Source organism: Sylvia atricapilla, chromosome 10, assembly GCF_009819655.1.
Source record: "Sylvia atricapilla isolate bSylAtr1 chromosome 10, bSylAtr1.pri, whole genome shotgun sequence".
Classification (NCBI taxonomy): Eukaryota; Metazoa; Chordata; class Aves; order Passeriformes; family Sylviidae; genus Sylvia; species Sylvia atricapilla.
The window spans coordinates 3,347,700-3,373,220 of record NC_089149.1 but is presented as its reverse complement, the minus strand read 5'-3'; the positions used below and the strand labels follow the sequence as shown (position 1 = coordinate 3,373,220).

General features: G+C 43.9%; 1 protein-coding gene across 2 annotated transcripts in view; it reads left to right on the top strand.

Moving 5' to 3' along the window:
- The window catches only part of GOLIM4 (golgi integral membrane protein 4), a 29,262-nt gene extending 5,462 nt beyond the window's left edge, over positions 1–23,800 (top strand). Inside the window, exons 2-16 of one of the 2 annotated variants that reach the window (XM_066325713.1) lie at positions 6,658–6,732; positions 7,930–7,979; positions 8,716–8,769; positions 9,258–9,408; positions 10,574–10,656; positions 11,217–11,300; positions 14,419–14,586; positions 15,481–15,810; positions 16,988–17,214; positions 17,636–17,715; positions 18,286–18,398; positions 19,459–19,626; positions 20,039–20,107; positions 21,524–21,604; positions 21,931–23,800. In XM_066325713.1, the coding sequence (XP_066181810.1) occupies positions 6,658–6,732; positions 7,930–7,979; positions 8,716–8,769; positions 9,258–9,408; positions 10,574–10,656; positions 11,217–11,300; positions 14,419–14,586; positions 15,481–15,810; positions 16,988–17,214; positions 17,636–17,715; positions 18,286–18,398; positions 19,459–19,626; positions 20,039–20,107; positions 21,524–21,604; positions 21,931–22,086 (1,889 nt within the window). In that variant the 3' untranslated portion in view covers positions 22,087–23,800. The remainder of the gene's footprint in view (positions 1–6,657; positions 6,733–7,929; positions 7,980–8,715; positions 8,770–9,257; positions 9,409–10,573; positions 10,657–11,216; positions 11,301–14,418; positions 14,587–15,480; positions 15,811–16,987; positions 17,215–17,635; positions 17,716–18,285; positions 18,399–19,458; positions 19,627–20,038; positions 20,108–21,523; positions 21,605–21,930) is intronic. The other variant, XM_066325714.1, reaches the window with a different exon arrangement.
- The last annotated feature ends 1,721 nt before the right edge of the window (positions 23,801–25,521 follow it).

Here is a 25,521-nt window from a genome sequence, read left to right as displayed (position 1 = left end):
TCATTGCTGTAATCCATGCCCGAGTTCCCTTTCCTTGTGGACATAACAGCTCCAGGATGGATTTCTCCCAGTGCTGCAGCATTCCCTCTGCACCCCAGCTGGAGCCTGGCTGAGGATCCCAGGGCAGTCTGAAGGGATGTTGAGCAGAATGGGATAATGGGCTGGGTTTGTTCCCTGGGCTTTGGTGTTCCCCCTCCCCGGTTTGGCACAAGACTTGGTAGCCAACACGATGCAAAAAATAGATCCAAAATCTTTGTTAGTGACAATGATTTAAGCCTCCTAAAGCTCGTCAGTGATGGAGCTGAGACAGCAGGAGGGAGGCAGGATGAGTTGATGGTGGTGAGTTTGCATTCTGGCTTCTTGGACAGTCATCTGCTGCCACACATTCCTGCCTGACTGAATTCCTAAGCCTTAAAAATGATGTTCCAAGCACATTGTCTCACTGGGCTGGCTGCTTGCTTGTCAGCCTGTGAGTTTGGGTGGGGCAATTTATGAGTAAGGTTTCCACCCTCTGGGAGATTTGAGTGCCCCATTACAGCTTCTCTGATGTGCTGGTGAGGATATTGCCAGCAATTCGTGGCTGACAGAGTTCACTTTGCTCCTTTTGGAATGGGATCCTCGAGGGAAAAAGTCATTTAATCTGCCCTGCTGAAAGTCAGGTGCTGCTTTGAGGTTTGATGGTAATAAAAGCTAAATAAATCAGATTACTGGAAAAAATGAGCTCTACAGAGCAAGTAATTAAATCTTGAATCTTTCGTTGGGTGATTTTTCTTTGGATTTTTGGGATTCAGGGGCGTGAATTTCTGGTCATGTCAGAGCCTGAGGTGAGCACTTGAGGAATTCAACCGGTTTGGATACTGTCCTTGTTTAAGGAAGGAAGGGTCTTGTGAGCTGAATGCACTTCTGATCTTTTTGTGCTCATGTAGCACAACCCAAACCTCTCGAGATTTTCTACTATGTATTTTTTAATTAGGCAATAAAAGACACTACAATTGCTCCACCTCATCCTCTGCATTTTTCCCCTTCCCTAAGGTACCTGAAATTATCCTGCTGTCTTCTTTTCCCTGAGGTGACTCAGATCCCAGAGTTTGACAGTCCTTTCCAGGGCTTCATTACAGAGATGATGAGAGAAGTGTGGCCTGCCTGAGCTCCCAGAGGGCAGAGTGAGGAGCCTGCTGCTATCCACACCACCACACTCAACTAAGCCATTTTCAGTCAAAAAAATGAATCACTAACTCAGACTCTTGATTTCTGGATGCAGGTGGTGCATCTGTAGATTGGGGTTTTCTTTTTCAAGCTGTATTTTTTCCTAATTTCTGAATATAGATATTTCTGTACATCCTGACACCATGTAGATACAGTCATTATAGACCTTCATAAAAGTGGGAAAAGTGTAAAACACTTTTTGAGAGGAAGAACAGGTCCTTGTTTGCTGGAGCTGATGGCTGAGCAGACCCAGAGATTCAGAGGTGATGTGAGAAGGTAACATTTGTCTCTGCAGCTTTTATCGATGTTTATGTGTTTTGCTGCTAATTTTAGTCCAAAATCACTACACAGGTTTTGTTTGAACTATTTGCATTTATCATCACTAAAAAAAAAAATTAAAAAAAAAAATCTTTATCACCTACTGTTGTATAGAAAACAGCAATGCAAGGTGGGATGCTGATCCCACCTGAGGTACCAAGGGTTGGAAGAAACCTTTTGTGGAATGCACTGGAAATCATTTCTGGAAAACATGATCTCCTTCCTGATAAAAGTCAGGTCTGAAGCCTATCTGTGAGGGATTATATATTTAATCACATTTAATACCCCTTCTCCAACTTATTTTTAGCAGCAGCTATTACAGTTTACTCTTTGAACATGATAAATCCTTCCTTCTGTCCCAATTTATCTTAAATCTGTTGTTTCCTAGAGGTGTTATTGACTTCTAAGAAAGGCAGTACGTGAGGCAGGGTGCTGTAAAAGGATTCTGTTAAATGTAGATGTTTGCTCCAGTTTAGAAATTAATGTTCCTGTCATCCTTACAATTGAACAGAGGCCACAATGATGTTTTAGAAATACAAGTGTGTGTTTCTGGGGTAAAGTGCATTAATGTGCCAAATTCTCCAGCATTCCCCATTTTTCAGAACTGCAGTAAAGGCAAAACTAGAACTTGTGCTTGCTGGAACTTTTTTGTTCAAACTTCTTCCTGAAGCATTAAGTCAGAGAAACAGGTTTGTTTTAATTGATAGCTGAATATTGGTACAGGATCTCTGAAAGCACATTATGCTTTCTCTTAAAAAAAATCCCTTGAATGTAAAGATCCAGATATTAAATACAAACTTTTGAGAATATTACTGTTCTCAGGAAAATAAATTATTAGGGAATTCAGTCAAAGCAGGGGTCATTTTTAAGCACAACTGCCAATGCATGGTGTGGTTTTCCAGGAGGAATTTGACATGACCGGCTGTAATTAGACAAAACCATTGCTTGACCATGTGAGTAAATTGCAAAGTGTAGGAGTTTGTTTGGAAGTAAAGGTAATTCTCATAGTCCACACAGTGGCAGCTGTGGTTTGCAGAGGGCAGAATGAGAGCAGCCCATCTCTGGATGTTCCACAATGAAGCCTCACACACCATCACTTTCCACGTTACCTTGATTTCTGTTTCTTTTTGTGGAAATTCAAACCAGAAAACTTCAAGGCCATGAATTATTAAATGCCTTCAATATTTTGTTCATTATATTGTCAATATTGTGGCTTGGAGCAACCTGGTCTAGTGGAAGTGAAGGTGTCCCTGCCCATGGCAGGGGGGTGGAACAAGCTGAGCTTTAAGGTCCCTTCCAAGCCGAACCATTCTATGATAAATAGATGGTTTTAGTAATGTTTTCTTGCTCCGTACTTAAAACAGAGATTCCTACTCTTTATTGTGGGAATACTTCCATTTTTTCCAAGATACTTGCAGTGTCACTGGAATATCCATTTATTGCTAAACCCTCAGTTGAGCTGTGAAGTAGGTGGAGCTCAGAGTGTGATACTGAGCCCAGCATGGCTCATACCATGCTGGGGAATCCTGCTGCTGCAGTTTGATAATCTGTTTCTGATAAGATTATCAGTAGTGAAATCAGTGGATCTTGTTTGAAAGCAGATTCACTGATTTAAATACAGGGCTGGAAGCTTGGGGAGCAGGTCTTGTTGGGTTAATATCTCCTCCCAGCGTGAAATGTGTCAGAGGAGTCGTGAAATGTCATCTGAGGTCAAAATTTTAATGATTGTCATTGGATTAGAGAATTTATCCTACGCCCCATATTGAAGGGATCCCTCTTTGACTCATGGGAATACTTTACTCTCAGCAGAAAAGCTTTTTCCATGGGTTCACATTTTAAGTGGTTCCATTTGCAGGCACAAGAATGAGGAATTAACTATTTTTATAGCAAGTCTGTGTTCTCAGTGTCACTAGAGAGGTGCCAGTGTGGTTTACTCCACGCTGCTGGTTCAGTTCAACTCTGCCACAGTGCGAGGGAAAACAACACTGAGTGTTGCCAAGACTACTGAAATCTGCTGGTTTTAAGTGAAAGGTATTACTCTGAGCTCAGAGAAAGATTTCAGAATTGTGTAACAAGCAGTCACGTTGAAATTAGTAAAATTCCTTGTATCATATATATTTAAATCCCAGTGTAAGCTTAATTTTCCAGGGAGCTGGGGGATTATAAACTCTGGATCATCCTTGTGACAGACCAGATGACTCAAGATCACAAAATCACTGAAAATATAAACTAGAAGGTGCTCTCTTTTAAATATATAATAATGGCTTATTTTGCTTAATAATAGCTTTATTGCTTAGAGGTGCAGAGCGAAGAGAAGGAACCTTGACTGTTAAGTAAAGTGAATTTCATCACCTCTCTGACCCCTGTGTTGTAATAAACGTTCAGCACTGGTGGAAGTGGTGTAATCTGGGAACACACAGGGCATTTCACACCTCCCTTCTCCCTCACTTTTCTTCACGGGGAAAAGCTTGAGGACTCCCATTTTATTGGGATGAATTCCAGGAGCGTTCAGTGTTTCCCTGTTGAAGGTGAAAGGTCTTTTATTGATGTGTGAGGTTACCAGTTGAGTTTTTTCTGGCCTCTCTGATTTTGTGGGTCTTTGTTCAATTGTGTAGGTTACATTCTATAGGTGATTTCAAGAATTAAGCTGACACCTGCAGTAATTCCAGCTTTAGAATAATGCCTATTAGCCATTAAATGACAACATTCCCCCCACACACCTTTTTTACCATTCTATTAAATATAATGTAGAAATAAAGTTCAATTACTTGTGCAAAGATCAGTGCAAAATTTAAAGCTTACCTTAGGAAAAATGATTTGTGCATCCCAGCAATGGGATTTTGTCAGATTCCTTATATATGTTCCACCCCCTACTGGGGTGGACTTTTATAGAAAACCTGTTTTTCAGTGTATTTATTTCTTTCAGAGTCTTGCTCAGGTATTTTATATCCAGACTGGCTGTGAAGAAGAAGAAATTCCTGCTGTAGTAACAAGCCCTTTGTATGGGCTCTTCCCAAAGTTCCTAACTGGTGGAAATAATTCAAATTTATGGGAGATTAACTCCAGTGTGTACTTACAAAATCTGACCTGCAACCTGCTCCCCAAAGGAGCAAGTGAGAAAACATGGGAGCTGTGCTTTGTTAATAATTATTTTCAATCAACACCTTCAGTACGTTGCACTTCATGGAGTTTTATCAGAGAGAAATGTGCTAGGCCAACCAGTGAGTGAGCTCAAAGGGCAGAGGTGAGGCAGGAGGTTTTTCCTTGCCCTTTGTAGTCACCTGAGAGGCTGTTTTAGGACTTCTCCAGCTTTGTCCCAGTATTTCAAGGATTAGCACTCAGCGGGTAGAGGAGAGGATGCACTGCCTGTGTTCAGACCCTGCAAGTGCAGGGTGAAACTTCCAACTCTGCAGGGATTCCTTGAGCTCTGAGAGGTCCCTAAACCCCAAATCCTGCCTTCTGCTGCCCCTTCCCTGCTGCTCCTGTGGTGGGTTTGCTGTGCAGGGCTCCCCCATCCCCCCCAACACTTGTTAAAGCACCGGGAGGAGCTGTGGAAGGTGCACTTGCAGACGGAGAAGTGGAATGGAAAATGTTCCCTCCAAATCCATTTGTGGTTTCGTGTGTTTGCCAAAACCCTTGTTCCACCCTGATTGCATGGGAGGGGAAGCCCGTTATGGATTTTCATTGCTCTCCTGAGCTGCTGTTCTGCCACTGTTCCTTTTGCACAATAATTCAGCATTCACCACCTTCGGGGCCTAAATAAAACCATCACTGTAGTGCTGTGTAGTGCTGCCTTTTTTGTTTTTTCCCTCCCTTCTCTGAGCCTGCTGGTGACTTTTTGAATATTCATTGCCTGCTTGTTTTCTTCCAGAGGGTGTTGATACATTGGCTCGTCTTGACTGATGCCCTTGACTTTAGAAGATAACTAGCAAAGTGGAGATAGGTGCCAGGGATTGATTAGCAATCCAGCTTCGGAGCTAAAACATAAACACTTGTAGATAAGGCTGCAGAATGCACCTTGGTGGAATTAAGCACATGTTTTGAGGTACAAGAGGAGTTTTCTGTGGCTGCCAGGATACAAATCTTTATTTGGTGCTTCTTGTTGAAGGCTTGCATTCACCGATTTATTCTCAGAAACTGAGTTTTGTGGTTTTGATGGAAAAATCACTCACTGTTTTAATACAAATTGATAACTCATTAAAAGAATGCAAACTGTAATTTGGGCAGTAAAAGATACTTGTGTTAAACTGAGCTTAAACACATATAATTGTACATTTCCGTGAGTTTTAATTGATATCTTTGCTGCAAACTTGGTGTTTGGGATAATGAGAGGTGAGAAAAGTGTAAACAGGGACTGATGTGCCACATCCCAAACTCGGTGTCCAAAGTACAGGCTGAATGAAATCCTGCTTTGCTGGCAGCCAGATGGGGAACTTTGTGCCAGAGGATGTTGGATATCCTAAACACACCTGAATGCAACAAACAACGTCATAAATGGGATGGAGTCTGCAAAGGAATCACGGGCAGCTTGGACAGTCTTTGGGAGTCCCTTTTTCTGGGAGACCATGCAGGGGAATTCGGTATTCCCAGTTTCTGGAAGAATTTGGGGTGGCTCCCAGGTTCCCCATGCCTCAGCCTGGGCAGCAGTACCCTGCAGCAGCTCCTGGAGCTGTCCTACCCTTGGGCATTTCCCTTCCCTCCTTGTGACCCTTCGTGTGCTGCCAGGAATTCCTCTGGCAGAGCAGCTGTCCTGTCTCATTTCCTTGTCTCTGTGCAAACAAGGCAGGGCAGGACGGAAACATGGAAAATGTCCCTGCATTCCTGAGAGGCAGAGAGGGTTTGGGAGCTCCACCACAGCTGGCTGCCTCCACCAGCAGATCCCTCACCTGGTTATCACCATCATTCCGTGTTTAGCCATGCAGATAAGCCAGGATTTGGGATCGATAAAGGGCGCAGAAAGGGAAAAAGGGACTGACACAAGGCTTACAAACAGCCCTTTATCCCATGACCTCATTCCACTTGTATTTTCCTGGTGCATCCTGTGCCAGCACTCCCTGGGTGTGTTGGGGGTGGATGGTGAGGTTTGTGTATGTTACTTTTTAAATGAGTTGCGTGCAAAATTTCTCCTTGCAGTTGTGTATGAGCACCGGTCAAGATTAGAAAAGTCATTGCAAAAGGAAAGGCTGGAACATAAGAAAGCAAAAGAAGGTAAAAATGCACTTTTTGCTTTGACATTTAACTTGATTACAGTAGAAAGTAATTTCAAATGGTTTTCCTGCAGTTTTAAATCAGTTGGGTAATATATAAGCAATATATTAGGATCCACTTGGCAGAGCTCTGCTGCTCTTTCTAGTAGTTCTTTTTTATTTAATCTTTTTTTAACCGGATCTTTTTACAAGCAATCATCTTTTTAATGCTATTTACAGATGACTGCCATATGAAGTAGTATGCACAGAGAATATGTTTGTATCCATGTACCTAAAAAACCCAGCACATATGTGGGGTATGGGCATGTGTAAATCCTGTCCTGGCATGCCAGAAATTCAAAACTTGTGCCAAAACCATGGGATCTTCTCCTGCATTCCATCAACTGCAAATTAAACTTAGAATCAGTAATTTTACTTTAGGGTGAGCACATCCTTACACACCTTTTGCTGATTAAAATTAAATTCTAGGTGTGTGTGAGACAGACACAAATGGTATTTCTTACACCTCTGTGGAAGTTCGGCAGGATTCAATCCTCTGAGTTTCCTCAGCCTCTAAGTTCACTGCCATTTTCAGAGTAAAGCCTCTGTTCTTCCTAAAACTGAAGACTCAGCTGGTGCATTAAAAATACGACTTTAGCAAAGCTGACAAGGAGTAAGAAATGATTCTTCTCACCGTGCAGGTCTCGGTGGGTTTCTGGTGCCATCTAGTGTAGAATGGTCCTGCTGCTACCCGAGGGGGAGATGATGCCTTTTCTAACCCTGGAAAGAGAGAGGTGGAGAACTAAACGAGGAAATGGTTTATTATTTCCAAGAATACACCATTTATAAATGCTCTTTTCCTTTTGACTGATGCTTTTGGGCCTCTGCTGAGAGAGTTCATGTATCAAATTTAATTACCTGTCTGTAGATTTGAGCCTGAACTCTGCATCTCTCACTATGGTATGAAATCTTTTAAGTGAAAATATTTTATGGAACTTTATAAAGTTCGTGCATTTTAAAATTTGCACATTTTGTCAAATTCTCCTTAGGTATTTTTCTATTTTTTTCTTTTTTTTTTTAAGATCCTTTGAAAATCGTTTCAGCATGAATATTCATCTCTTAAAGAAAATTTATGTACTCAACAGTCAAGTTATTCAAGCACAGATTCTTATCTTCCTGGTGCTTTTTTTTCATCAGTACTTTCCCTTTTATGTTGCAGATTTTCTTGTTTATAAACTAGAAGCACAGGAAACACTAAATAAAGGAAGGGTAAGTCATCATTCCTAGTACAAGTTTTTAATAGCTGGTGCTATTTGAGTTGCAAGGAAAAGGAAATACTTGGCAATTATGGCTGTTCAAAGGAAGAGATCTTGCAAAATATTAATTGAAAGAGCTCTCACTTATCCCAGTTCTACTCTGCATTCATAAGTGCTCTCCAATCCCTAATTATTTGAGCTATAGTGGGAGATACTAATACCTCTCCAGAAAATTAATTTAGAAAATAATCCCCTGTTTATGTTATGATAGTTCAAATGTAATGTTGTTTTATTTAAGGGGAAAGGAGGAATAAGAAGGTGTTAGAAATCTTTTTGTAGCTTAACCCCCAGGGAAAAGAACAGTGGCAGTTTTCTAACACATGGGCTTTGAACTGGAAAGTATAAAAACATCAAGAAACTTTGTTTTATATACCAAGTGCCAGAAGGAAAGCTCTGTCTGGCAGAGGACCCAGAGACCTGTAGAGAACTCTTTATAAAGCAAGTAAATTAGGATTTTATGGCTATTTCGTGTTGAAACTGGGGAGCAGTTTGGGAGCTGAGGAACAGGAGTTAAAATAGGCTGTTGCTGCAGTAGGTGCAGAGTTGGGAGCTTGCTCTGCTCCAAAGCCAGGGGAGAGGTGGATTTGTGTCCTGGGGACACCATCCCTCGGCTGGTGACTCCCAGAAGCTGCATGTGCAGAGCTCAGGGCAGTGTCAGGGGGTTTCACACGAGTGTTTTTGTTTTCCAGCAAGACTCCAACAGCAGATACAGTGCCCTGAGCGTGCAGCACCAGATGCTGAAGGTGGGTGACTTCAGAGAGCACCTGTGGAACTGCTTTTGTGGGGACACACGGCCTGCCTGGCTTCTGGCATCACTGCAGAGTGGGCAGTGCCTTCCTCTGACTTTTCAAAGATGATTTCCTGCAGTTTTTCCTAGTCAGGCTTTCCAGTGGGTGATTTCATCTTATCAGATGCAATTAGTTGTAGGGAAATGCTGACTTATCAGCCCTCATGTAGTTTGGCACGTAGGGATTTTCTGAGACACATTCAGCAGCTCCCAGGGGGACAGTGCAGCTCTGGGGTGAGGTGACACAGCCCTGGAACAGGAGCCTGCTCATCACAGAGATCATTTTGTGTTGGGAAGGAGCTGCAATGTGCATGCTTTGAATAATAACCTTCCTGTTATGAATGCTTCCTATTCATCTGCACTTACTAAACAAATTGCCAAAGACAATATTAGCCAGATCTGCAGATACAGAGCTGTTCCAGTGTCCCAACTTGGTATTTGCAGAGTCAACACGAAGAACTGAAGAAGCAGCACGCTGACCTTGAGGAGGATCACAGAAAACAAGGAGAAGAGTTTAGCAGGACGTTCAGTGATCACAAGGAGAGATACCTACAGCTGCAGCAGGAAAAGGAGCAGGAGATCTCCAAGCTGAAGGGTAAATTTAACCTGTGTCTGGCTGCCCACATGCAACTGGGTGTTGGGCATTGTGTTTTGTGTGGTGTGAGAGAGGCATTTTCTCTGTTCTCACTCACAGGTCATTCATACACCTTCTCCCTCCTGACAAGTTACATTTTATTGATGATTTGCTGAGGCCTCTCTCTGAATTCTGTTCATAGGTGCTCTGTGTTTCTGTCTGGGTTACAGAAATAGCAAAAACCCAGCACTTAAAAGCCTGTCGAGTGTCAGAGGTTGTTCAGTCAGTCTTTAATTTTTAATTCTAAGGCTGGTATAAACCTGGAGAAAAAAAAGGTTTCCCTGTTCTTTTTTGTAAGAATATTTGCCACTGCTAGCAGAGATGTAATTGTGACTTTATTTACATTTTATACCTCCTTTTTCCCTGTATGGACCAGCTCCTCTGGAACACGTTGCACCTGTACACTTGGGTGATGAATTCAGTTTTTACTTTTGGCATCCCAGTCTCCTGTTGGAGATTCTGGGCAGTTTTCAGGCCTCTTCCCATCCTCATTACACAGTTCCACAGAACAAAAGGATGGGGCTGTGTCCATCAGAGCCTTCTCTGCCACCTGTCCCTAACACAGGGCTTGGTTCTGGAGCTGTTTGCAGCTTTGTCTGCACTGCAGGAAGAGGTTGTTTGTTGGCTCCACATCAACATCATGTAAAAAATGGGAATAAAAGCCTCTGTCCCTGATCCCAGAAGCTTTTGGAGCCATCTGGGCTTCTCTTCCAGAGGAATAGTTGGGACCTGTGACAGAAAATTCTCGCTTGCCAGGTGTGATGTGGGGAAAGAGAGGAGGGTGCCTTCCTGTCTGCCTTTCCAAGATTCAAATTTCCATCGGGAATTTTGCCATCTGCAGCACCCAGCAGGAGCAGTGATGCAGAATTCCAGGTGCAGGCTGGGTGCACTGATAGGAAATTTCACCAAATGTTACGATTTTCTGCTTGGAAATGGAAAGCTTTTAATAGGGCTGGGGAGAGAGGCAAGAAAAACAAACCGTACAATGATTCTACCTAATTTTTATTACAGCACTCATGTGGGATTTTATGTACATTGCGTTATAGTCTTAATTTTGATGCTTAGCCTGGTGTTATAAATCCAGCTAGGTTTAAACTCTATATTCCTTCTCATTGCTTTTCAACAGAATCCCTGTATAACTTACGGGAGGAGAACAGGCAGCTGAGGAAAGCTCACCAAGACATTCACACCCAGCTCCAGGATGTCAAGGTAGGCTTTGCTCTGAGGAGAGCTTTAATGATCATTAGGAAGTAATTTTCCCAAGGCAAACTGTGCTGTAGTTTCTGTTATGTGGAAAAAAGGAGAGGAGTAAGCTGAACTGGATTTGTCTTTGGCCACCTGCACTTCAGATATATGCCCATAAATAGAAAAAAAAAAAAAAAAAAAAAAAAAAGGAAAAGTATTTAATATAGAAATCAGAATTAGGTTTTACAAGTTAAAAATTGGGTTTTGGTAAAACCCAATGCCTAATGTTTTCCAGCTCTGTTTTTTTTTACAAATGTTCATCAACATCTACCCCTACTTTTAATTTTATTTTAGTTACACAAATCCTGGCCTCCAATTTGCCTTCCCTGGTGTGCCTACTTCCTCTGCCTGTTTAATATGCATTCCATGTGAAATAAATAAGTGCTTCATTCCAGCTAAGGATTTTCTTTTCCAAATAAATTGAATTATCTTCCCAGGTCAAACCCCATCCCCTCCCCAGCCTCCCTAATTGATCTTCAGAATGAACTTTATGTGAAACGTGTGATGTTCTTCTTTTTGTGTAGCAACAGCATAAGACCTTACTGTCCCAGCACAACGAGCTTGTGGTGACATTGGAAGACCACAAGAGTGCACTAGCTGCTGCTCAGGTCAGAAGGAAAGCAGCTCCTGCCAGCTCTCAGCTTCCCAAATCTCTGTCTCCTGAATCTCTCCTGGCCGGGCTGGCTGCAGGGTGCTGCATGTGCCTTTGGCATGGGGGTCCCAGGAGGTGCATGGCACAGAGGGGCTGCTGCCCAGGGGCTGCAGCAGCTCCCAGGGGGGGCAGAGCAGGCTGTGGGGCAGCCCAGCAGTGCATGTGTGTCCTGAGAAAAGAGTCTCTGCTGCCCTGAGAGCTGTCAGTGCCTTTCTGTCTCTGTCCTCTCTGGTGGAGCTGCTGTCAGCATCCTGCACTCTGACCTTCACGTTTTTATCTCTTACACCTGGATGAAAAATCTCTTCTTGGGTGTGACTGCAAAGGTTTGTGAGGCTTTTGTGGAATTCCAGAGTGGGCTGGAAACAGCTCATCCAGTGCCACCCCCTGCCATGGGCAGGGACACCTTCCACTGTCCCAGGCTGCTCCAAACTCCATCCAGCCTGGGATTGAAAATTTCCAGGGATTCATCTGCTCTGGGCAATCCAGATCAGTGCAGCAGCAGCAGAACATAGATGGAGATGTGTATGGAGGTGTGTAAAGTCCAGGTGGAACTCAAAGTAGTTTTTAGAAGACCCAGCAGCATTAAGTTGCTTAAATGTCATTTTCAAGTGAACTATCCATGAAGCACAAACTGTTGCAGGCTCAGTCAGCTGTGCCAGCACAAGCTGTGGAGGCCACAGGGAATCTGAAAGTGGGAGTGATGCTGCAGCACAGGAAGACTTTTGGTGAAAGATCAGAGAGAGGGAAAGGCAATGAGGCAGTGTGAAGTTATTTTTATTCCTGACTGATTTTCTTCATTTAGGCATTTTCACAGTCCACAAAATCGTTAGCAGCAGTAAAAACATTGAATCTTTTTTTTTTTCCCCAGTTCTGCTTGTTGTGCCTGTCAATATGTGTAGATACCTAAAAATAGGGAAAGATCAGGAGATAGTCTGAATATCCAAAGAATCATAATCTGCAGTACTAAACCACGCTGGCAGCTAATTTTGAGCTCTTCTCCCACTGGCCACGTTTGCTATGTGGTGTGTGCTGATAACATCTGAAATTCCACAAGGCCACGTGGAGGAGCTGATTTAAGGTTCATCAAACCCAAAGGGAAGCTCCCCACACTCCTGGCTTTGATTCAGTTCTTTAATTAGACAGCTTGTGTCACAAAAAGCCTCTCTGTCTGCAGTCAGGGTGTGACATTTGTCCTGTGGAGACCCTCCAGAGAAAGGTCTTGCACATGCCTTGAGAACAGAGGACATTTCACACCCTTGTGTAGTTTCTCCTGCAAACCAGCTGCAGAAAGTCCCCAAGGACTTTCTTTGCCAGCTCCATAAATGATCCCTCTGTTTCTAGGTGTATTCTAAACATTGAACACCAATAGTCAATATTGCACTCACCTGAATCTTTAAAGTGTTTTAGTCTTTGTGCTTTTTCCCAGCCAGGCAGATTAATTAAATATTTTAATGGACCCTGTTTTCTGCCAGTATCAGCACCTTTTAAGCTGTGGCCTTGAATCAGAATGTTCAGTTTAGTGATTCTGCAGTAGAACAGAGTACTTGAATTCTGCTCTGGATGGGCACTGTTTAAATATCATGGAATGGTTTCAGTTGGAAGGGACCTTAAAGCTCATCTAATTCCTCCCTCCTGCCATGGGCAGAGACACCTTCCACTAGCCCAGGTTGCTCCCAGCCCTGTTCAACCTGGCCTTGGACATTTCCAGGATGGGGAGTCCACAAACTCTCTGGGCAACCTGTGCCAGGACCTCACCACTCTTATAGTAAAGAATTTATTCTTAATATCAAATCTAAACTTTCCCTCTTTCAGCTTATACCTTCTTATACCTTCTTATACCTTCTCCTGTCCCTCCATCCCTTGTTCCCAGTCCCTCTCCAGCTCTCCTGGAGCCCTTTAGGTCCTGGAAGGGCTCTGAACTCTCACTGGATACTTCTCTTCTCCAGATGAGCACCCCCAGCTCTCCCAGCTTGGCTCCAGAGCAGAGGGGCTCCAACTCTTGGAGCATCTCCCCAGCCTCCTCTGGACTCTTTCCAACATATCCCAGTGTGTTCCTCTCTCTGCATGGTCACCAAGTGGTGACAAAAAGAAATCAGACACCTGAGTATTAGTTTTATGTTCAGTAAATACGCCTTTTTCCTCTGAAGTTTGTCCTCTCCAGCAGTTAGTCATCAGCAGAAGCATCCCCCTGGGCTGACAGGAGTAATCACTGTGTACTCTGCTTTCCTTTTAGGCCATTCTGTCTTAGGGGTCCATAGGCTTGTAGAGGTTCTTAAACACATCCACACCTCCCCTGGAGCAGCAGGGAAACTCTCTCGTGTGGCGCCTGTTGTGTATGCAGCAGCTCAAGTTTTATACACCCTGTCCACCCCAAAAAATCCATTTTAGTTGGAAATCTTCCTGCTGCAGAGCCAGGGATTGGGGTACCAACCCTGCTGGATTTTCTTTAAAGCTTCTTGATCCTGTCCAAAGTTAAACAGCAAATCAAATTCCAACATTTTACTGTTGCATTTCAGGAAGCCTTTAGAAATTTACATTTTCCTTCTACTTCTTTTTTTCCCTTCTGTTTTTCCCCTTGCTTTTCACCACCGTGACTTTCTTTGCCTCAGTTCCGTATGTTGGCTGTTGTCTTGTCTAACACCTGTCTAAATGTTGAGCACTTGGCATTTTCATGACACGTAGATGTACTTTACAACTTCTGTTTCTGAAAGAACTGCACTTCTTTCTACCAGCAGAGGGGAAGTTGTGGTGCTCTTGACTTCCCTCGCTTTGGTGTGCCAGGAAAGCTGCATCATCCCCTTCTGACACTTCTCCTGCTTGGCATGAATAAAACAACTCCTCCTCTTTGTCCCACAGAGATGGTTTTGATACACTTTGTATGCATGTGCACTTTGAAAAGATGCTGATGGATCAGTGTCATCTAATGTTTGGAGGAAAAAAAAATATTTTAGTATTTCTCCTCCCTGGAATACCAGCTTTTCTACCTCGTGTCCTGCCAACAGCTTCACTCCGAGGTGACTACATTTGATGAAGAAATTCATTTGGACACACTGTAATTAACGTGTTGGCTTTAGACTCAGGTGGAGGAATACAAACAGCTGAAGGACACCCTCAAAAAAATCCCAAGTTTCCAAGATCCAGAGAAGGTGGAAGGAGGGAATGAGCAGCCCGAGGTGCGGGGCCCGTCCCCCCAGAGCCACCCCCCGGAGCAGCACGGAGCTGGGGCTGAGCAGCAGCAGCAGGTAAAAGGCTTCAGACCCCCCAGGAATGGCTCTGAATCAGCAAAATGTGCTCAGTGTCTCTTAGGAGTGTGTGTGTTGGACTGTGCAGCTTTGTCACTTCTGGAGGAAAGCGGTGAGGAATGGTTTAATTGTTGAGTGGTAAGAAAATCTATTCACAATGGTCTTTTCTCATCTGACTAGTCCAGTTTTAAGTGTATTTATGCCAGCTGTTTTAAGAAGTTTCTCAAAATCTAAATTTTCTTTTAATAAGAAATGTAAAATTTTAGCTATCTCAGGTGTTCCAGAAAGCTTTTAGAAGTTCTGAAGAAATTTTTATTTTGTAAGGTTCCAGTGGCACGTTGAAGTCAGTGTATTTAAAATTGGCACACCAAGGTTCATGCAGAAAACCTTGAATGTAAGATAGTTTACATGTAAGATGTAAATCTTGAATGTGTAATCTAGAAGTTAAGAAAAACCAGTTGTGATTTTGTTTTACAAGAATATTTGGCCAGCAGAACCTGCAGAAGAAATAAAAATCAGAGAATCATTTAGGTTGGAAAAGAACTTCAAGATCTTTGAGTCCAGCTGTGAATCCAGTTCTGCCAAAGCCAGCGCTAAACTGTCTGTCTAAAACACAAAGCTGGCTTTTCAGAATTGTAAGAGTTTTCATTCCACTTCAGCTTTTTAAAATGAGGCTGAGCTTTGTGGTGGAACTGTACAACACCTTGTGTAGCTGTGCAGCCACAAACCAGGTAATGACCCCTCTTGGCAGGAGGAGCTCATTCCAAACCAGGCATTTGGCCCTCCTGACAACAGCCCTGGGCTGGGATAAAAGCTCCAAGTCTGTCCTTGGCTCTGTTCAAACTGAAATCCATAAATGTGTTGTACACACATAATCCTGTGTCTGTTTTGCAGAACGAGAAGCCAAAGGAGAGAGAAGAAATAAACAGCCAGGAACAGGCCAGGGCTGAGCCTTTCCACATGCAGGGAAGGGCTCGCGAGAGCCAGAATGCCAAGGAGCTGAACATCCAGGAGCAGCAAGAGGCTGGAGAGGATGAGGAGCAGAGGGCAGAGCAGATGGAAGAAGAACGCAAAAAGGAGCTGGAAGAGGAAGAAATGGAGCAGGCAGGACAGCCTGAGCACCTGGAGGAGGAACAGGACCAGGTCCCAGAGGAGCACGAGTGGAAAAAGCAGGAGCAAAAGGAAGAGGAAACCAACATGTTGGGTGATCACCTGCACTCAGAGGTAGGGAGCTCTTTTCTAAGTGATTAAATCTGTTCTTTAAATGGAGGCTTCTCTTATCACTGCTGGCCCGGTATTGCAGTCACCTATTTCTAGACAAAGTAAAGCTTTTATAGAGAGTTTGGCATTCAGAGCACTCACTGTCTTTTAGATAAAATTACTGTCACATTTATAGAAAATTAGGGATTCAAAGCACTTGGATGCAATAGGATTCAGGCTCAACTTGAGCACACTTGTACTGTAGTGCTGGCCAGATCTTAATGAACATTAATTCTGCTGATAAAAAGCAACAGATGGAAAACCAGAAAAAGAGCAGCAGACTGAATCCTGTCTCCCACTTTAAACCTGAGGCCCGTGGTAGCTGATGAAGAACTCAGCAGGTGAGAGGGAGTCTGGGATGGAGAACTGCTCTGCTTTGGTATCTTGATGCATCTCAGCAAATTGCAGAGTGTTTCCTTGTCAGAGGTACCTGCAAACCCACTGCCAGCTCACTGCTCACTGTTGTTTGACAGGGAATTTTAACTGCCAGACAAACATGACTAAAATAGCCGGGGGAAATCAGTGTGCAGCTCTAAATAAAAGCAGCAAATCCTGGATTTACATCCTAGATTGGATCTGCAGTGGAAAATGTATTTCACTGGTCTCACTTTAGGCTTTGTAAACACTTTGTGTCCTGGCAGATTAATTGTGTCACTCTGGTGTAATGAGAAGCTGTTGCTGAAGAGGTGCAGAGGGTCAGAGCAGCAGCAATGGGTTAAGCTGTGAAACTGGAGTTAGTCTAAGTTATTGCTGAGTATAAAAAGATGTGCAGAGTCTCACTTAAGGCTAAAAGCAACTCCCCCTGAGATTACCACTTAAATCAATGGAAACTTTTGCTGTCTCATCAGTCATCAAAACCTCCTTTTACTGTGTAATATGTTGGGAGGTTTATTATTATTTGTAGGAAAAGGGCTTTCCTTAGCCCACAAACTCCTTTCTTCCCTGTGTACTCCACAAACACCCCAACACTTCCAGTCTGTGTTCCAAAAAACCTTTTAACTCCAAGCAAGGACAGAAAAACTTTAAAATCACTCTGCTGTGATTGCACGGAGCTTGTGTTTCCCTCTGGACAGGCTTCTCCCTGCTTGTTTCCCATCACTGAGAGGATGATTGATCTCTGACTAACACATTTCTGTGACAGGTAATGCCAACAGAGAGACAGAAAGCAGCTTATGAGCAGCAGCTGGAGCAGCAGCACCTTGGAGCCAGGAGAGCAGAGGAGGCCAAGCAGCTGAGGCAGCAGCAGGAATCCCTGCACCAGCAGAGGCTGAGAGGGCAGCTCCTGAGGCAGCAGCAGCTCCAGGAGAGAGAGCTCCAGCTGCAGAGACAGGCAGAGCAAGGAGAGAAACTCCACAGAAATAGCCTCAGGTTCAACTCTCCCTCCTGCTTTTGTTGTGCTCTGGGTTTTGTGTTGTCAGCTTTGTTCTGCTCCTTTGTGCCTGAGGGCAGATTTCCAGGGGGTTCTGTTGGCTAATTCCTTGAAGAGCTGGAGGTTTCTTCCCTAAAATTCAGAGTCCTGACTTGACTCTTTGCCTGACCCACATCCTTCAGGATTGCAGACTCCTCATACAGAGACACACAGCACAAAGTCAGTGTAGCAGCACAAGAAAGTCTCTGTTCCATCAAGCATTTCTCAGGAAAGGTGATGTGAGAAAACATCAGATAATAGAGCATGGAACTGGGGCTACTGGCAGCTGCTGAGGGAGGCAGAGCTGCAGGTGGGGGGTTGGTTATTAAAGCAGAAAACACATTTTGAAACTGAAATGATGCTTGGCTTTTATGTTCTCAGCCAACAGGCTCATTATGATAACATGGACCAGGACATTGTACAAGGGGAGGAAGAGCAAGGTATTCAGGAAGAGGAAGGAGGTAAGAGAGAATTTCTGTCCCTGCCATGCTCACAGGCTCCCTTGTGTACTGCCTTGCATGGGAGACTTTAATATTCATTTCATATCCAGATTAGATTCAAGTGAAACATAAACTTGCAATTTAAAACCAGAAGCTCAAATAACCATGGCTGAACTGACTGAGTGAAACAGAGGAATTACCAAAGATCATATCCACATTCCTGAAAGGAAAAGTGTCCTTTTGATGAGCTGTTATTACCTGGCTCTGTGGATCTTGGTTGTGTTCCTGGCTTTGCTTATGAGTTTATTTGATCTCTTTAAGTTACAAAATCATGGAATTGTTTGGGTTGGAAGGCACTCATCTCATTTCACACCCCTGCCATGGACAGGGGCACCTTCCACTAGCCCAGGTTGTTCAATACCCCATCCAACCTCATCTATCTTTTAATTTCTGTCTCCTATTAGAAGTAAATCAATTCTGTGAGCACTATCTGTTTATGCAGAGGCTGCCCACTGCTAAAAGCACACATGCAACCTAGTCTGTAGGAGACTTTTAAAAGGATAACCAATAATCACCTAAAAACTTCCTCAGCTTATGAACACGACAACCAGCACCAGGATGAAGGTGAAGATGATGATCAGAATAATGCAAATGAACAGCAAGAAGCAGAACATCAGGCAGAAAATCAGCAGGCTGATGAATCAGTAAGTATGAATTAAGATGCTGAGGGTTGCAGTGCTGCTGAAGTGAGAACCCACAGGTCTCGTCTGACATAATTGCACCTTACAGAAATGAGATAAGCAGAGGTCTGCTAGGAAAGACAGGCTAGACAGCTGAAAACATCTAAAATCTATTTAAAGGTGTCCTTAACTCATTTGGGAAGAAATAAAAGGAAAAAGCTTCCTTGTTGGAAGCAAAGTGTTTATTTCTACATTCCTTTGATCTGTGCTTTCAGTGGATTTGGTCTTAGATGGGACTTGAACAGGTACATTTGGCTTCAAAATTACCAGCAGTGCCCAGTCAAAATGAGAAAGGTTGGTATTTTTCATGCTGTCATTAATGAAAGGCCAGCTCTAGGCAGCTGGAGTCAGTACAGAGGTGTGAGGTGCTGAAAGAGGATGTAGGTCAGCACTGAACTGAGCCCTGACATGAACTGCACAGAGATCTGGGGCAGGAGAATCACCCTGTGCCTTCCCCCAGACTCCAGCTTAGCTGGTGCTGTCAGCATCAAGTGCATCTCCCCTACTCTCCTCCCATTCAGCAAATGAAGATGTACTGTGGATATTTCTAAGGGATCTTGAACTTGTTGTCTATAAGGATAGAAAACTGCTTTTATGGAGTGATAAGCAGAAAATGCTCCTTTTCTGCATGGCACAGGTGAAAAGTGTTTTGTTTTCATGTGGACATAGCCAAGGTGAGCAGAGCAGGACAGGCTGATACTGAATGATGCCAATGTGAGCATTAAACCCTTATCTTTGTTCACATGGCCTTATCAGGCACTGTCAGCTGGTCAGTAAACACAGGTTGCTCAGCAGCCTCTGGGGCAGAAGTGCTCACATTTTTGTGGGTTTCAGCAGACAGGCACCTGCAGCTCTGTCCCTGCTCACTGCTGAGGTGCCTCAGAGACCCCTGATCCTACAGAGATTCCAGCTGGTGCCAGTGGAGATGGAGCTGCCTCTGACAGCCCGTGCTGCTGTTCTTTCAAGGGAAATGCAACTGGACCATGAGCTAAAAGTATCTAACACTCACTCCTGTAAATTACAGAAGGCAGCCATGGAAGATGTGAATCCTGCTGATGACCCCAATAATCAGGGAGAAGATGAATTTGAAGAAGCTGAGCAAGAGAGAGAAGAAAACCTGCCTGATGAAAATGAAAAGCACAAGGAAACGGGTCAGAAACAAGGACATCCAGGAATGGAGGAGCACTTGGTGGTGGGTAAAGGCAAAAGAGGCACCTCTGGGGCTCCTTCAGGAGGTTAAAGCTGCACATTTTAACTGTGTTGGAGCTGTAAACTCCTCCAGGCAGAGAGAGTCTGAATTTTTATGCCATTGGTCTTCAATGGGGGGAATATTCCATTATCTTCCTGCTTAGTATGGAAAGTCTTGCTTTATTCTGTGAAGTGATTTTTCTTATATTCATCCTGCTATTTTTTAATTGAGGGCAATTTTAAATCACAGAGCTGGCCTCTCACAGCTGCTAATGAATGCACTAAAACTTCTCCTGCCATTATTGTTACTTTAGCCTTACAGAGAGCTTTAGTTCCAGAACAAGAAGCTTTAATCTTCAGCCCTCTGGTTATTAGGCAGGCTCACAGAACTGAATTTTTATGTGATCTCTGTGCAGATGGCGGGAAATCCTGACCAGCAGGAGGATAATGTGGATGAACAATACCAGGAAGAGGGAGAGGAGGAGGTAAGAACACAGACCCAAGGCAGGTGTAGGCTCAGGCAGCAGAGCACAACTCCATTTACACTCAACCTCGGTGTCTTTTAGAACTGCAGGATTCACTTTGTGTGACTTTAGCAAACCTGGGAAGTCTTTGCCATTACTCTGCTGTCCCCTTCTGGATACACTCTGGGTTACCCATGCTCCTGTGCAGCAATCCATCAGTCTTCCATGCCACACAGCATTAATTGTGCAATAATTGAAAAGATTAAGCCTTTCACAACACAAGGAAAAATTCCTGGAAACCTCAAGGTCACGGAAAACCTCATTAATCTCTAATCACACACTGCAGTTCTGAGCAAACTGCTTCCTTGGCCATTTACTTAGTCTTTAGCTCTGACTTTGATTTATCTGTGCTCCTCCTGAGCAATCCAAGCTGCAGTTCGTGGAGTTGCTCAGGAAGCTGACAGCACATGGAGCTGGAGGAGAGAGGGAGGGAAGGGAATTTTTCCTTCATGTCCAACTCACTGTGCAGGCACCACCCTGAGCCACCCCACAGCCCCTCAGTGGTACCTGATCTATTCCTATTTCTGCTTCCCACAAAATCCCTTAAAAAAAAAAAATGCCCTAGAATTGGCTGCCATCACTCCCTCATGGGGAGCACTTTGGATTAGCTGGGATGCACTCAGCACTCACCAGTGCAAAATGCTGCTGCTCACATCCAAGCAGGCCACTGGGAACTGGGCAGAGCTGGCCTTTGGCGGCTGCTCTTTGGCTTCCAGGAAGCAATTTATATATAAATTATATATATATCTCATAAAGGATGTGCCACTGTGCTGACTGGAAGTAGGGAGGAGTGAGCAATTAAGAGAGAAAAGAGATGCTGCAATGGGGATCAGTTTCTTCAGTAGGTGGATTCAAATATTATCCATTGCTGTTGACATCTTTCCCAAAGTGATGCTGGTGTGATGTTTGCCTCTGACCCAGCTCACAGGAGCTCTTTGGAGCAAACATGCACAGCAGCACTTCCCAAAAGGAAATCAAGTTTACTTCAAAACACTCCTCTTCCAAATTTGCCCCTGACATGGGAAGTGGGGCACAGAATGGAGGGAGAGTGCTGACAGAAAAAAAGGAATGAGAGATCCAAAAGCTGAACATCAGGGACACAGATCCACCATGACCTGCTCTCTCCAAGGAGAGCCTTGGAAGAGATTGTCTGTGAGAATTGTATTTAAAAGTTAGATGCTCTCAGAGGAAGTGAGTTTCCTGAGTGTTGGGTGGTTATGGTTCTTTTTATCCTCCTTTAACCTCTCCCTGCTCTCTTCTCCCTTCTTTAGAATCTTTGTTCTGTAAAAATATCACTGTGGAAATGTGCCCAGTTGTGCCACAGGCCACTCTCTGAAAGGCAATTAAACCACAGAGAACATCTCCTGTGCTTTGCAGGTGCAGGAGGATCTCACTGAGGAGAAGAAACGAGAGCTGGAGCACAATGCTGAAGAGCCCTATGGGGAAAACGAGGAAAATGTGAGTCCTGTGCAAGCCCAGGGGTGAGGGACAGGATCAAACCCTGACCACAGCTGGTCATGGCACAGGAGTGTGACATAATAATTGTTCCAGCTTGCTTTGGATCATACAGCTTAACATTTCATGCTGTCTCAGCTTCCTTTAGCTCACCCTTCCATCTCTGTGTCAATTCTTGCTCCCTGGAGGCTTTGAAAAAAATCTTTTTTTTTCTGCCCATCAGTTCTCACAACTCCCACAGTGAAAACCATTTCATTGCCCTAAAATAAGCTATGAGGAAACTGGCACTGAATCTGTTACAAGTTTGTTCCTTTGTTTTCCCCGATCAGGCAGATGAAAAGAGTAACAGAGTGACAGACCAAGAGCAAGAAATGCAAGACAATAACCAGAAAGAAATTCGTGAAGAAAATTATGAGGAGGAAGAGGAGGAGGAGGAGGAAGGCAGAGCTGTTGCAGCAAAAACTCGCAGACGAGGGGAGATGTAGTTCCTCCCTTCATTTTTCTTTTTCCAGTACACAAATTCCTGTTGTGTTTTTTTTTTTTTAAACCAACTTTTTTTTAGAGTATTTAATTTCAGAAAAGAAAAGAAAAAAAAGAAGCTTGTGTTTTTCCACTTTTTACTTTTCTATTAGGTGCTGTCCTGTGTTTATATGAATACAGTATTTTGATACTCTGAATTAGGATTTCTTTTTTATCCAGGCTTGTAGATAACCTGACATCCTTTAGGTTGGTTTTTTTGTAACTCTGGGCACGATTTATAGAGGCCATTTTGGATACACTTTCACCTTGTCCAGGCCTGCCAGAATGTTTGGTGTCCTGTCAGGTGCACTCAACACTGAAGGAATATTCCTAGTGCCTAAATCCAGGTGACTTCAGTCACTCCAGCTCGTTGTCTTCCATGGATTCATTCTGACCAAGGGCTGCTTATTCCTTGTAACCTCACAAAGTCCAGGTCCTCCCTTTGCAGGACCAGGCCTTTTCAAGGTGCAGAACAGTTATGAAATATGCAAATTTTACAAGCCTTCAGAATGCAGCCAAGTCACCAGCTGTTAATTTTGGCAGCTGTTTAGATACGGTTCAGTTATGCATTTATTTTAATGAGCATTCCCAGGTACTTCAATTACAAGCAGTACCTGGCTGCTCATGCAAATGGGGCTGTGCTGAGAGGAGCTGGGAGCTAAAAACCAATTGAAGCTTGGAGCTCCATTATGCCAAATCAAAACACTACAGCTGTCACAGGGATGAAGATTTACAGCAGCAGCAATTTCCTTGTCCTAGTTAATATATAAAATATTTGACCAGAACCAGAGTGATGTTGCCTCAGTGCCATGTTTTCTGGAGGGTGTGGTAGCTGAGCTGACACAGTTGGTGCAGGATGTTGAACTTAAAGGCCTTTACCTTCTTTTCCTTATTTATTTACAAAAATCTGCTGGAAGGATTTCTGTGTGCCCCAGGGTGAGACTCAGACTCGAGCCAAAGCCCGCAGAAGTTGTTCAGCCCAGCAAACATTTCCAGCACTGCATGCTGAAACCTGAGGGGGGAGGTGGGTGGGAAGTGACACAAAAATTGTGCCTTGGCGTGGGCTTACCCTCAACATAATCCCAGTGCATGAATTATACAATATTTGTATTGGTACAGACACTAGTTATTTAATATATGTTAAAGGAGAATGGGAATCTGGATTTCCCAGGCTATGCCCCATTGCTGGAAATGAGGCACAGGGGAGCTCCCCATCAAAGGCTGTGTTAATATAAAAAGGGAGAGGGAGTGTGGGGGTCTTTTTCCCTTTTTTTTTTTTTTTTAAATAATGATGCATAGCAATGTTTTTAGTTTAATTTTTTTATATGAATGTAATTTAATTCATTTTTCTACTAACTTGATTATATTATGTTTTATAGTTGGTTTCCATTCATTGCAATTTTCCTAATTGTCCCGGATCCAGTGCTTATGTTTCATAGGAAGATTTTTGTCAGTGAGTATTTTGGGTTTTCTAGTTACCATAAATCAGATTTACCTTATGTATTAAAAAAAAAAAAAAAGTTTACATGAGACTGTAAAATGTATAATATGTACATAATCTTCAGAATACAATTATTTTGGTAAATTGGCCTGTATTTTTAATGTCATGGTTGCAGTATTTAATTATTTGAGGCATAATAAAACTTGACTGCAGTCAATAAACAAGAATGTAGTTACTGATCTTTCACAAGCATGAGGGGTTTGTGTCAGTTTTCCTAATGATTTTTTGGATTTCATGTTAATACTGGAAGCAGGGACAGGAAAGGGAAGGGATGGAGCCCTGGCAGCTTTTTTAGGGGAGGGGAATATTTTTGTTAATGATATTCCCACCTCTGTGCCTGACAAGGGTCACCATGGCCTAGCTGAGCTCATCCTCATTGCCACAGGATCCCTGGAATTCAGGGAATACCAAATGCTTGGCTGAATCAAGAATTTAATGAGCTGCTGTGACCTAAAAACAAGCAGAGCTGGGCCACAGCCCCAGCCTTGGAGCAGAGGATGAACAGCACAGGGGGTGCTCAGTGTCCCAGCTCCCAGAGTGTGATCCCAGCAGGATGCTCTGGTTGAGGACTAACGAGAGGGGAAGGCAGAATTCAAAGGAAAAACTCCATCACTTTGGGATTTGGCAGCAGCAGAGCAGCCGTGGGCATCCCATAACCAGGGCTGGCAGGAGATCCTCAAAATACTGGAGACAGTTCAGGGAGCAGGGGCAGAGCACTGGGAAAACCCTGCTGGTGGCAGGAAAAGAAATCCATGCTACAGACAGCTCGGGAGAGGAGAGTCCTGGTGGTTTGGCTGAGAACACACACAGGGAAACACCCAGTGAGGCAGGAGCCCTCAGCCTCCCACTGAAACACAAAACCCCACAATGAAATCCTGACCAGAAATAGCCTGTTTGGCCATTGAGTTCATTAGTCATCACAGTAATTAATTGAAGGGCTGCGATGAATTGTTGATCACGAGACGACTTTGAAAAGCCGCTCTGGTTCAGGCCCAGCTTGGGCATCACCAGAGGATCCTGCCCACCACAAGCTGAAAGGTCACTCAAGAGCATGGTAAGAGCTGCTCTGGCCATGAACACACACACAGAAAAATAACACAATACAAAAAATAAACCCAGTGGAATTCATTCCGTGGCTCAGGGAGTGCTCCAGAGCTCACCTCGGTGAGGCTGCTCCGTGTGCTGTGAAAGGCTGTGGCTGGGAACACAGCCCACAGCTCCATGTGTCACCAAAATTGGGGGCTGGCACGTTGGATCCACCTCTGCTCAGGTTTCCCAGGGAAGGAGCCGCAGGGCACTCCTGCTGAACACGACCTTCCCTGGGCTGTGCCAGTCTGAGCACGTCAAATCCGTGTTCACAGAGCTCCCCGAGCTGCTGGCTCTGCTGCATCGGGGATAAACACACACACACTGCAGCCAGGAGCCAAAGCTGTGCATCCAGAGCAGGAGAAAAAGCTGCTTTTGGCACACCTGACACAGCAGCATCCCACAAAGAAGGTTCCCTTCTTGCTGGTTCAAAGGCAGAAAGTGTTCATCATCATCATCATCACAACTAAAGAGAATAAAAAACCCAAATAATGTTGCTATATCTGCTAGTAAAGTTTGGGTGGGTTTTTGATTTTTTTTTTCCTTAGAAGTTCAGCATGTTCTAGGTACCCATCAGCCTCGTTACAGCCTCTGAGGGACTCAGATGATGAGAAGAACAACAGTTTACTTGTTCCTAAGTGCTGAAACTTGCCACAGGAAATCCACAGGCACTCTGGGATCAAGAATTCCCAGTCCTTGAAACACAGTCACTGGGCTTTATTGCATGTGTTGTTCTCAAAGCATTCTAAGGAAACTCTAAACCCTATTGCAGTGAGAGGTGCAGAGAGAAGCCAGAGCAGGGATCTGGATGAGG